Raw genomic sequence first — 14,158 nt, 5'->3', positions numbered from 1 at the left:
TACATTTTTTTTTTTTACATAATTCGATTCTAATTTAAAGGGTATTGAGATGGGGCACCTTTAAAGATCTTTAGACATGTCACTGAGACGCATGTGAAAATCGAATTGCTGGGGGTCTATGAGTCGAGAACCCTACTCGATCACTACAACATACATTACATTGCATGCGCTGTAGAGATTGTTGGGAAATCTGGGCTCACTGACCATTCCTGGTGACATCTTCAGACAAGTCTCCATGGTTTAGAGGCGCACTTATCCATTAAGGTTTGCAGATAATGTAGTCATGTATTAAAGGGGGTTTCCTACAAATAACATTGTCAGACATGTGGGGGTCGGATTACTGACATATATTCGCACAGATTCAGAGAATGGGGGTCTTGGTTCCTTCTTCGTGGTGGCATGCTGGTCACTCTCCATTATAGTCTATGGGTCCTACAGAAACAGTTGACCACGCTTGTCCTACCCTCCACCGGCTGGGCACCCCCATTCTTGGGTTTCCAGCAGTGGACCCAAATCATTCAGACATTTATGTCATATCAAATCAATATCTGATTAATGTTATTTGTGGAGAAACACCTGAGCATATTGAATATGGACACATAATATGTCGGACTGTTTTGATCATTTGAACTCAATTTAGGACTATAATAATTTTTTCGCGTCACCGATGTGGATGATAACGGACATAAAACGTGGATCTAAAGACGCTTCAATGTTTCTATGGAGAGAATATGAACACTACAGAGCGTATTGCCTAATGGAGATACACCTAGAAGAACATGTCCTCGTGAAGAGCTGCATTGACTAACATTAGCGTCATATCGAGGACCTTCGACATTAGTACAATTAGGGACGCCAAATATGCTTGCGTGAATGAGGACTAATATTGACGTTCGTACGCCATTTCACATTGGTTCGTGGGGAAGTATTTCTTCAGAAAAACCTTGAAGGAAAAGCTATAGTAAGGTCTAATTTATTGTACGTGTATCGCCATTGTTAAATTAACGCCATAGGTTCACGACGTCAGAAAAATCCACTTACAAAACCGTTGCCGTGGTTTGAAAGGGAAATATTAACATATATGGGGTATGTTTCATTGCAGTAATTACACCATTTTTTGCGCCAATATTTGCGTATGCCCTGATAGAGCTCCTTATAAGAAAGATAAACGGTGCTATATTCACTTCATGTCATTTTATCACCATATTACTCCGACTTTTTCCGTAGTAAAATGTTTTTTTCATGGAAATACTGAGTAAAAATAAAATGGATGTATATGTTGTGTATGGGCAGCAGCCGGACAGCCTTGACATCGCCAGGCGGATAGATAGACACGGGCATTCTGTGGGTGTAGCCGCCTACTCCTCAGGGTGGGAGCAGGGAGGGGTTCACTAGGAAAAAAAAGGGGATTTCGGACAGCAGCAGCGACCGTTCGGTTGAGGTAAATATTAGCATATGTGTTGTATATAGTCATGAGAGAAGGTGGCTGCTGCTTTCCATAAAGAATAACAGAGGTATAACGTGTTATAGAGGCGTCCAGTCCACAGAGAATCCGCTGAATAACGGGCTCATCTCCGTGGACCGTCTGAATCCCCCCAGGCTGGGGGTCTCCGTGTAACTCGATGCACGCTGCTAATGCTCCCAGTATATTGTCCTCTCTTGTTTATGAAGCCTCCACCCACTGGCCCACCCTAGATTTAGCAGATCACGTGATCCCGGTAAGTCATTTGCAAGTACAACAGTTCTCTGTGTGCCCCCATTCATTTCCTGAGAACTGCATTGAGCAGCTGAGGGAGTCTCTGTATGTGTATGTGTGTGTGTGAGAAAGGCACAGACAGGGGATTCTCTATAAGGCACACGAAACCCTTTTCTACTGCTCTGCAGCTTCTACTCAGGTCTGTGACTCTTCCATTTCTTACCAGTACATGCATTTACATCTGTGCCCAAGACAGTCATATTCTATGTTCTCCATACCTGTGTCATCATTGCAGTCCCTCACTGATCGGATAAATGGGGGACAGTATTGTGTTGTGCTATTCATCTGTCATTATGATCGTCATAGTGTAAACTTCCTATCATCTGGGCATTGTGTAGCACTGAGTATAGGATGAGGGTTAGGACTTTCTTGTTGTGTTTTGGAAGAAAGTGCAGATGACCTGCTTGTCATAAGCGCCCCCCTCCTCACCCCCACCCCCTACTCATCATTGTCTGCATGGTAATGATGTAGATCTGTCACTTGCCTCATAAAGTAGTCGGAGGGCTGGCCTATGGCAGTCATTTCCAATTAAGGTGGAGGTAGCCTGAGTTGACAGCTTATAAGTTTGCATGTTGATTTTGCATGTTCTTCTTTAGCAGCCATCACTATACCAAGAGCAGCTGCTGTCCTAGGTCTATAATGACACCACCGAGGAGTGACCCTGTGACATTAGTTGGTGGCAGCGTGGATTTGGCTATCAAAAGTGATGGGTGCATCCTGATCTGTGATCTTCCTTTGTGTGCCCATGTCCATAGACTATGGCTCTTGCCTGCTTAGGAATACAATACATTTTGTGTATATGTATCTGATATTTATCTGTGTTTTCCAAATAGTAGGCACATTTCTGTCAATAAATAAACAGGCAAATGTATCAATAATCCTGCCTGCAAAATTGATGCAATGTTTACTTTATAGAAATAGAATCAATGCATTGAAATAGTATATAACACAGAAAATATAGTTTATAGATATAGATTGCCTCTATATCATCTGAGAGGGATCACATTTTATTATTATTATGACGATGTGGCTACATAATGATTACTAGTGGCAAGCTTATCGCAATGACGACCGCTTTATCTGCATGACTCCTTCAATTTGGCTTCCTTCAGCCTTGTGATGACCTCATGAATATCATTTCTATAAAAAATAAAAGGAAAAAGATATAAAAACTGGACAATTTGGGGAGTGACTTATCCCCCTCTATTGTATGACCGTACAAAGAGCCATTACAAGGCAATGGACAGTACAGAAAGCCAGCCCTGTTCCATAGCCCTGGCTGATCACCTAAGTGTTAGCTGCTTATAGTCAGCTGCTAAAAGCTGGGTTCAGTTTGAAGCATTAACACAGACAGAAATCTGTAATCTGGATAAAGGGACATTTAGCATAGCTGCTTGGTTGGAGATATTTAAAGGCTGCCTGTGTCTTGGATGGGTATTTAGTAGTCTTGACTAATGATCTGTTTAGTAGAAATAGCTATTGGTTATAAGATAGTTTCCTCTCCATCATTTGCTCCTGTCATGGAGAAAGAATAGAGCCATTTACAATACAGGCATGTGCAATTCTAGTGCCAACACAGACATCTGTCAGTCAGGGAGACGTCACCGGCTAATCCATTGTGACTTCTGCATTCCTCCTTCTCCCCGCTTTTTACTCAGGTGTAATGTCGTCATGGATCTGTTACTATATCTGGATGTGGTGCAGAGCCATGTGACGGGTAACACATTCTATTGCATGCACTGCTGAAATGAAAATAAAATCCAACATTGCACTGGAATTGCTTAGAATTTCTCCAACAACGTGTGTTTGTTTACAAAATACGGCTGCCTTTTAATAGGAGATCTTTATGGAAATATTTGTGTCTGCAGAATAATTGCCATTTCAAGAATTATTTTTTTTTTGCATGATTTTTCCCAAATATATATAGATGTGTGTTGGTTTTCTACCTAAACCCTATAATAATTCATTTAAAAGACAAATATGTTGATGTTTCAAGGGAAACGTGTACAATTTCAGACTTTTTTCTTCATTTGGTAATATGTAAAGTTTGGGAAATTTCCTATATCAGGAGTTTCTGGACAGTAAATTATTTTATGGAGCAAATGTATTTAAAATGAATAGAACTACTAGGAAAGAGAAGTCTCCGTTTTGCTTCTGATGTTCTCTATAACCATATTATTATTCTCCAGCTTCACCATATTAGTGAATTATTCATTGGATAAATTGCAATTGCCAATAGGATTCTAACTATCTACAGTACTTTAGCCATTAGCCATTGGAACATTTCTGTTAAGGCTGCATGCCCACTTCAGTTTTTTCCTTCAGGATTCTAGCTGTTTTTTTGATGGCTAGCACCCTGACCCATTAATTTCAATGGGTCCATGCACACTTCAGTTTTTTTGACGGTCCCGTTGTTCCGTTCCAACAAAAGTAGAGCATGTCCTACTTTGGTCCGAGATTCCGTGACCGTAGGGCCCACACAAGTCAATGGGTCCGTCAAAAAAACTGAAGGCACACGGAAGGCATCCGTGTTTGACTGAGCCATTGCCTAGCAACGCCCGGGCGTGCAGAAGTACACGGGGAGAGATATATTGCACTGCACTAATCGGCAGCCCCTTCTCTCTATCCAGCACTAATAGAGAGAAGAGGCTACTGATCAGTGCTGGATAGAGAGAAGGGGCAGCCCTTTCGGGCAGAGCATCCGCAGCGGAACGCAGCGATAGAAAGAAATATAAGTTCATACGTACCCCGGCCGTTGTTTTGGTGACGCATCCCTCTTTTGACATCCAGTCTAACCTCCCTGGATGACGCGGCAGTCCATGTGACGGCTGCAGCCTGTGATTGGCTGCAGCGGTCACATGGGATGAAACTTTATCCCAGGAGGCCAGACTGGAGGAAGAAGCAGGGAGTTCTGGGTAAGTATAAACTTATTTTTTTCTGAGTTGGGGTTTTTGAAGGAAACATTAGAAATCTATATTGTGAGCGCTGCGCTTGGTACTCACTGTCCAGCGGTAGTCACTGTCCAGGGTGCTGAAAGAGTTACTGCCGATCAGTGCAGCCCCTTCTCTCTATCCAGCACTGATCGTAACTCTTTCAGCACCCTGGACAGTGACTACCGCTGGACAGTGAGTACCATGCGCGGCGCTCGGAAACGGAAACACGGAAGTGTACACGGAGTACACACGGGAACCACACTGATCCAATCACAAACACACGGATCCCTGAAAAACGGCCGTGAAAACGGATATGGAAGTGTGCATGAGGCCTAAGACATGCAGGGCGTCTGAGAGGAATTTATATTGCTTGCACTAGGCTTATATTCACAGACTGTTTTATGACCTGCCTGAGTCTGCTGAGTGTCAACACAATACCGGCTGTAATAAATGGCAGCCTGTTGTTTGTAGATAGATCTGCAATGTGAGGGTATGTTCACACGCAGAGTCAAAAACGTCTCAAAATATGGAGCTGTTTTCAAGAGAAAACAGCTCTTGATTTTCAGACGTTTTTTTTGTGGCAGTCGCGACATTTTTCGTAGCGTTTTTTACGGCTGCTTTTGGAGCTTTTTTCACTAGTCTATAGAAAACTGCTCCAAAAACGTCCCAAGAAGTGTCCTGCACTTCTTTTTCGCGGCCGTTTTTTTACGCGTAAAAAAATTCAGCGAAAAGCGCTCCGTCGGAACAGAACGCCGTTTTCCCATTGAAATCAATGGGCAGACTTTTGGAGGCGTTCTGCTTCTGATTTTTCAGCTGTTTTTCGGGCGTTTACGGCCCGAAAAACGGCCCGAAAGTACGCCGTGTGAACATACCCTAACTGTCAAAACTGTAAGGTTTCTCCACAGCCCTGCAGGTTATTATAGGAACATTCCCACAGCTAAAAAAAAAAAGGTCCCTTAATTACATTATATTAGGGATTTACTATGCATTCAATTCCCTAATATTTTTTTAAACTAGATCCAAAGGTTGAGTATAGAATGGAATTTACTTTTGGAAAAATCCTACTGAGGACTTTATGGATATTGCTCACAAGGTGAAACATATTGCATACATCTGTACTACAGATGTAGCCATCTTTATCTTGATTCGGATAACTTTCTGCAGCGTGATATCACACAACAAAAGCCATTGAAAAAGTCAAGATAAGAGATCTAGCCATTGTTTATTTAATGCGTTAAAAGTCACGGTAAAGACGGCTACATCTGTATAATACATTGTAAGATAAGTCATGTAATGCAATGTAATTACAAAATTGTACAACTTTTTATGCAGATGAACATATATAAACTTTAAAGGGAACCTGTCACCAGCATTTCACCTATTAAACCGACTATACCTGGTGGTAGTGGGTGAAAAATAATTTCTATATAACCTATAATTATCTTCTTAGTCGGCTCTGTAGCTTTAGTATTTAGATTTTTAGTGTTCCCACACCGTATGCAAATGAGCAGAAAAGAGTCAAATCTTCGTTTGGAAAGAGTCATATCTTCATTCCTCAAGTCTTTCCAAGTTTACTTCGCCTCCTTACTTTTGATTGACAGCTCCTCGCCTTCCCCCAGCACACAAAATCCTGCGCTTGTGCATTGATGTCCTCTTTTGGTGTGTGTGCGCACAAAGGGACACCGCATAATTACGATAAAAGGCGCAAAATGTTTGCAGACCGATATTTACAGTCGGAAGAAGAGTTTAGGAGCGGGGATAACGGCAATGAACTTTTTATAGCAGCGGCCAGTGAGGGAGAAGTAAAGTTCAATAGGTGAAATGCTGGTGACAGGTTCCCTTTAAAGTCAAACTCTACCCAGAAACTGAAAATCCAGTGCAGTTAAAGAGGCTCTGTCACCAGATTTTGCAGCCCCTATCTGCTATTGCAGCAGATAGGCGCTGCAATGTAGATTACAGTAACGTTTTTATTTTTAAAAAACGAGCATTTTTGGCCAAGTTATGACCATTTTCGTATTTATGCAAATGAGGCTTGCAAAAGTACAACTGGGCGTGTTGAAAAGTAAAAGTCCAACTGGGCGTGTATTATGTGCGTACATCGGGGCGTGTTTACTACTATTACTAGCTGGGCGTTGTGTATAGAAGTATCATCCACTTCTCTTCACAACGCCCAGCTTCTGGCAGTGCAGCACTGTGACGTCACTCACAGGTCCTGCATCGTGTCGGCACCAGAGGCTACACTTGATTCTGCAGCAGCATCAGCATTTGCAGGTAAGTAGCTACATCGACTTACCTGCAAACGCCGATGCTGCTGCAGAATCATCTGTAGCCTCTGGTGCCGACACGATGCAGGACCTGTGAGTGACGTCACAGTGCTGCACTGCCAGAAGCTGGGCGTTGTGAAGAGAAGTGGATGATACTTCTATACACAACGCCCAGCTAGTAATAGTAGTAAACACGCCCCGATGTACGCACATAATACACGCCCAGTTGGACTTTTACTTTTCAACACGCCCAGTTGTACTTTTGCAAGCCTCATTTGCATAAATACGAAAATGGTCATAACTTGGCCAAAAATGCTCGTTTTTTAAAAATAAAAACGTTACTGTAATCTACATTGCAGCGCCTATCTGCTGCAATAGCAGATAGGGGTTGCAAAATCTGGTGACAGAGCCTCTTTAACCCCATTCTTCCACTTTCCCCCAAGCCTTAGGACTCATTCAGACGTGCATGATTCTCGTCCGTGAGCATTGATTTCAATGGGGTTATTCACACATGTGTGAGTTTTCACGCAGCGAGTGTCAATTGCATGAAACTCACTGCATGTCTTATATTGGTTTGTTTTCACGCACCTAGTCACACATTGAAGTCAATGGGTGTATGAAAACCATAGACAACACACGGATGCACATACGTGCGCTGTCCGTGTTTCACGCATCAATTACATTGAAAAAAGAGAAGTGCTCGCAAGTGTGTGAAAAACACATGCCACACGCAAGGCACACTGATGCAAAAACGCAACGCACAGATTTACGCGTGTTTTTTACGCGCGTAAATCTGTCATGTTAATGTGAATGTAGCCTTACTCGAAGGATGCTGGACACTGGTGCTGCTTACAAGGCCCTCTCACTAGGGATGTACTTAAAGAGGCTCTGTCACCAGATTTTGCAACCCCTATCTGCTATTGCAGCAGATAGGCGCTGCAATGTAGATTACAGTAACGTTTTTATTTTTTAAAAAACGAGCATTTTTGGTCAAGTTATGACCATTTTTGTAGTTATGCAAATGAGGCTTGCAAAAGTCCAAGTGGGTGTGTTTAAAAGTAAAAGTCCAAGTGGGCGTGTATTATGTGTGCGTACATCGGGGCGTTTTTAATACTTTTACTAGCTGGGCGTTCTGACGAGAAGTATCATCCACTTCTCTTCAGAACGCCCAGCTTCTGGCAGTGCAGACACAGCCGTGTTCTCGAGAGATCACGCTGTGACGTCACTCACAGGTCCTGCACCGTGTCAGACGAGCGAGGACACATCGGCACCAGAGGCTACAGTTGATTCTGCAGCAGCATCAGCGTTTGCAGGTAAGTAGCTACATCGACTTACCTGCTAACGCCGATGCTGCTGCAGAATCAACTGAAGCCTCTGGTGCCGGTGTCCTCGCTCGTCTGACACGGTGCAGGACCTGTGAGTGACGTCACAGCGTGATCTCTCGAGAACACGCTGTCTGCACTGCCAGAAGCTGGGCGTTCTGAAGAGAAGTGGATGATACTTCTCATCAGAACGCCCAGCTAGTAAAAGTAGTAAACACGCCCCGATGTACGCACATAATACACGCTCAGTTGTACTTTTACTTTTCAACACGCCCAGTTGGACTTTTGCAAGCCTCATTTGCATAAATACAAAAATGGTCATAACTTGACCAAAAATGCTTGTTTTTTAAAAATAAAAACGTTACTGTAATCTACATTGCAGCGCCTATCTGCTGCAATAGCAGATAGGGGTTGCAAAATCTGGTGACAGAGCCTCTTTAATCTGTCTTTGACTGCTTGTGTCAGAGAGAACAACTGTTTTTACACCTGTCTTCCTGCATTTTTATGCACTGCAGCACACTTTTATTTCCATAGGCAACACGGTAGGATGGGGAAGGGGTTAGGGAGAATATTACTATGTGCTTAAAGAGGCTCTGTCACCAGATTATAAGTGCCCTATCTCCTACATAATCTGATCGGCGCTGTAATGTAGATAGCAGTGATTTTTATTTTGAAAAACGATCATTTTTTAGCAAGTTATGAGCAATTTTAGATTTATGCTAATTTGTTTCTTAATGACCAACTGGGCGTGTTTTTACTTTGGTCAGCGTCATACACTCCTCTTTACAACACCCACTTGGTCAAAAGTAAAAACACGCCCAGTTGGTCATTAAGAAACTAATTAGCATAAATCTAAAATTGCTCATAACTTGCTCAAAAATACAAACCACTGTTGTTATCTACATTACAGCACCGATCAGATTATGTAGGAGATAGGGCACTTCTAATCTGGTGACAGAGCCTCTTTAATTTAGATTTCTGCAGCAGATGCGCAGTTGGATATGCAGCAGGAATAATCTGCATGTGGAAATCCGCAGAATTTTCCGCACTGAAAATTTCCACCACCTCTGCACAGACACGCAGATTTTTTTTTCCACACAATTAATGTGGAGTTGAAGAAAATATAAAGTCAAGAGTCGTAAGGACATGTTGGAATTTGCATTGGTTTACAACTAATCTGTCCGTGTAATGTATTTAACGTTTCTGACTGCATTTCTCTAAAGTCAACACGTCTACTTGCTGTGTGTGATCACAGAGGTCATTCCTTGTTTAACATACCCAGTTTTTCCCAATTGTATAATTAACCATCATCAATTTTCAGTAATATACAGTAGCCTATAAACCGGAAAGGGCATGTAAATCCTGGTTATATTGTGCAGTTGATCATATGTTAAGAAGACCTGTCAACTCTCCTGACTTATCTGTTTTAGTTAATACATGTTATCAACAAAAAATAACTGTTTTTCAGAACTCTGCATTGTGCTGTTCCTCCGTAATTTCTCCTAGAAATCTATGAATTAGTTGATAACTGGGTGTTACCATTCCCCTTGTCAGTAGGGTGTGTCCCTGCACAGTCTGAAGCTGACAGCACTGCTTGGACAGTGTCAGACTGTGTAGCGACACACCCCATTGACAAAGGGAATGGTAACACCCAGTTGACAATTCATTGTCAAGGAGTCGAGTCTGTTTTTGTAATTCTACATACATCTGATTTTAGTAGTGCTGGCTAACCAGAGGCGTGCATGATGGGGGTTTTACTATATACACACACGCATATATATATATATATATATATCTATATATATATATATATATATATATATAGATATATATATATAGTATGTTATTTGAATTTTGTTTAAAAATGCATGTGTAAAATAAAATAAATAAATAATTGTAATAGAATGTATTTTTTAGGCCTTGTTCACATCTGTGTTGGAGTCTCCGTTAGGGGCCTCCGTCACAGATCCGGCCAAAAAAGCTGGAAACAATAGCGCAGCATGCTGCAGTAAAACCACGGACACCCTGACGAAAACCCGATGGAACCCATTAAAGTCAATGAGTTCTGTCGGCCGCCAGTGGTGTCTGTTGTACAGCAGAAGCGGCGCTGCCAGCATTTCCATTGTCCTGCTCCACGATGGAGGACAACAACGGAGACACCAACGCAGGTTGTAACTAGTCTTTGTTTGACACACTTAATACTAAGGCTATCTCGTTTTCAATTAGAAATTAGAGACCGAAAGGATCTATTTGGGCTCATCATGCCCTACAGTGTATACATGTGAACATGTTGTCTATAGATGGCTTTCCTTGGTGTTCCAAGTATTGGAGTAAACTGTATATGTAGGTTTACAGTGCTAAGTTTCCATTGAGGTTTTTTTTGTTTTTTGAGCCGTTATTTGTTTTACATTTAACTAGTCCTGTGCTACAGTGACTGGAGTACAATTGTTGTTCAATGGGGATGGTCTGAATTATTGTAATGTTTTTCCTTTGAAATAGCCCCCCTTCCCATTTATAATCAGATCTGTCAAACCTGACATGTGACATCAGCAATTAGTTTTACTCATTTGATTTCCTTCTAACATTGCTGCGAGTGTTGTTCCGTACTGTATAGCCTGTGTGTTATGGATAATCCACCAATTAACATTTATTCCTATTATTCTGTGTACAAACAACCTAGAAAATTGAGTCTTGTCTTCAATGTCATTTTTCGGTGTATAAAGGCAAACATTTCCCATTGCTACAACATGTGCTTTAGGCCATTTTCACATGAGCTATTTGGTCAATATCTTGCATCAGTATTTATATGTTATAATAAAAAAACAAATATATAAAAAATAAATAGTTTCTATTTAATTGAGTTTGTAAGGGATCCTGGTTACTAGGAAAGGTTTAATGTATATTAGGGCATTAGTAAACGTTAAATTAATTGACACTATGGTCTTTGGCCCTTGAAGTGCCAGTTTCTGTAGTAGCACCTTCCTTGTATGTTCTAGCAGTGCTTGTTTGCGCCATCTCTCTCACTTTAAAAAAAATACAGTTTGCTTAACTTGCTATAAAAATTACCCTATTATTTGAGAGTGAAAAACACTTCTGTGAAATGTTTAGAGTGATAAATTATTTGTGCGACGAATATGTTGACACTAAGGCTATGTACGCCTTCACAACCAACTTTTTGTTATTGCCCCAGTGCATCTAAAACGTTGCAAATAGACTTCTACTGTTTTGTGACGAGAACCCCTATGCAGACCTATGTGTTTCCATAGTTACAGACTACAAAAAAAACCTTGTGTAGTCTGATCTTGCAGTGTTAAACACCTCTATTTGTCCCCTAGTTTTTGCTAACCTACTGAATGTACGTAAGCAAGAAGCAGGTGAAAGATAGAAGGGAGTATAGAAAGATTCGCACAGGAAAGAAATTCTGCAGATTTAACACAGTGTTTTTGTGGCAAAAAACGCACGGAAATTCTGCACGGAGAATCGACAGCATTTCCATCCCCTTTGAATCCAGCCCATGACTGCAGTATCATAATACATACAGGGTTTTTATGTAGTCTGTAACCATGTTATACATAGGCTAGCTTAGGAGATATAGACACAAAACTGTAAAACAATTAGCAAAGTTGACTCATTTCTTATTTTACGTGCACTGGAGCAATAACAAAAAAAAAAGTTGCATGTTTTCATAACGTTTAAATAATTGTGAGTTAAATGATTGCTTATTGGTTATTTAGCAAAGTCAGTATTTACAGGTCTGTTACATACTTGTATCAGTCAGTATACTATTACTTGAGGTCTTTGGGGTCAGTACTGTGTAGAGCGAAACATTTTTTTTTTTTTACCAGGCAACATAGAAACATTAAGCTTTTATCTTAGCAGTATATGAAAGCTTCCGTATCTTAATTGCTTGTCTGTGAAATTACAATGCATCCTGGAATATATCTGTGATGAACGTAATTTTAATATAATATGCTGAGTGAAATCATTGACAGACTGCAGTGTATTTGTTATTTATTTACCATGCGCTGATCTCTACATATGACTCTTTTCATGGATAGTAGAAATAATGAGATGGTCAGGACGTAAGTAGAGAAAGCGAGAGGAGAGCTCTTGTATTATATTACCACTGCTATTCTTCCCAGGTTATACATTTCACTTTCTTCTCTTTACCCGGCTGCTGGAAAGATATCTATTTTTAGGTCAATTGACCCATGTACTCTGAAGTTTGGCTTGTTCTTTATCCTACTTGTTTTTAAATACTTTGGGTGTGTTCTATACAGTGTGAAAGGCTTCACTTTTCTGTCATGGCGCCTTTAAATTTGTCAAATAAATTATAAATATTTCTGTAGTTGAAAAAAATTGGAGTAGAATATGGTATCCTGTATATGGTATCCAGAATTACTGCATTATTAATATTATTTTAACTTAAACTGAAGGTGAGCGACTAATAGAATGTCAAGTTGGGTGGTAAAGAACAAGAGAACAAGAAATGGGTGTAAGGCCTTATTCACATGAACGTGTGCGCTTTGTGCGTGCAAAAAAAGCGGCGTTTTTTGCACGTTGCAGTTGCGTGTGTCATCCATATGTGCTGCGTGATTTTCACGCATATGCCATGCTTATGACTCGCGGTTTTGAAGTTTAGAAAAAGAAATGAAGGAAGTGCTTTTATTTTTTCCTTCATTTCTTTATCTACTGTTGCTCGAATCACGCGCGTCACACGGAAGTGCTTCCATGTTCTGTGTGCGATTAGAAAATTTTTTGAAGTTGACGGGCCGGATTACTTTCATATTTGATACAATACAAAATTATTGTTATTCAATTAGTTATTTGAACTACTATAACAATACTACATTACTATAAAAATACGACATTACTATAATACTCCATTACTATAATAATAATAATACTACATTACTATAACAATACTACATTACTATAACAATACTACATTACTATAATACTACATTACTATAATACTACTACATTACTATAATAATAATAATACATTACTATAATAATACATTACTATAATAATAGCGTGAGTTTACTCCAAGTGCTAATTTTTAAGCTTTTCCAGTTTAACCGCTTCCCGACCGTCCATTGTATATTCACGTAGGAACTTGCTGGGCTCTGTGCAGCGCCAACGTGAATTCACGGTGAGTATTAAAAGCGCGATCCGGGTGTCTCAGAGTAGCGCTGACACCCGGATCGCGCTGTTAAACCCTGCCTCTGGTCCCGGAGACATGATCGTGACCTGATTGGTTCAGGTCCCGATCATGTGATCGCAGGGAAAGTTTGTTGTAGCAACGAACTGGAAAGTTTTCTTACTATAACAAACTGGAAAGCTTGTTGCTACAACGAATTTTCCCGGGGACCAATTGCGGGTGCTGCAGTCGGTTGCATGGCAAAACCGGAGGCCATACAACATCCACCGGGTCTGCCATGCACGGCAGCCTATGAGGACCAGCCGGAGACTGGTCCTCATAGGCTTCCTGCTAGTGTGACTCTCCGCGTCACACTGACAGTTTATAATACGTTACACTACCTAGGTAGTGTAATGTATTATAGCAGCCATCAGTGCTGCAGGTCTTCATGTAAAACAAGTAAAAAGTAAAAAAAAAAAAGTAATAAAAATGTTTTATAAGTTACAAAAACAAAAAATGCTTTTTTTCCTATAATAAGTCTTTTATTATAGGAAAAAATGAAAATGTTAAAAAAAAAGTACACATATTTGGTATCACCGCGTTCGTAACGACCCAAACTATAAAACTATAATATTATTTTTCCCGCACGGGAACACTGCAAAAAAATTATTAAAAAACAATGTCAGAATCACTATTTTTTGGTCATCAGCCCTCCCAAAATATAGACTAAAAAGTGATC

At 40.5% G+C, this 14,158-nt stretch overlaps 1 protein-coding gene across 2 annotated transcripts in view; it reads left to right on the top strand.

Moving 5' to 3' along the window:
* The first annotated feature begins 1,559 nt into the window (after window positions 1-1,559).
* Window positions 1,560-14,158, top strand: part of KLF12 (KLF transcription factor 12) — a 242,613-nt gene continuing 230,014 nt past the window's right edge. Inside the window, exon 1 of one of the 2 annotated variants that reach the window (XM_075852334.1) lies at window positions 1,560-1,718. Coding sequence is in view for 1 of the 2 variants with exons in the window: in XM_075852333.1 (XP_075708448.1) it covers window positions 1,804-1,895 (92 nt within the window). In the remaining variant the exon portion in view is untranslated. Of the gene's footprint in view, window positions 1,719-1,740; window positions 1,896-14,158 lie in introns of those variants that run through there. The other variant, XM_075852333.1, reaches the window with a different exon arrangement.

This window comes from Rhinoderma darwinii, chromosome 2 (assembly GCF_050947455.1).
Source record: "Rhinoderma darwinii isolate aRhiDar2 chromosome 2, aRhiDar2.hap1, whole genome shotgun sequence".
Taxonomy (NCBI): domain Eukaryota; kingdom Metazoa; phylum Chordata; class Amphibia; order Anura; family Rhinodermatidae; genus Rhinoderma; species Rhinoderma darwinii.
The sequence above is the reverse complement of the archived record's forward strand: the minus strand, read 5'-3'. Positions and strand labels throughout refer to the sequence as shown.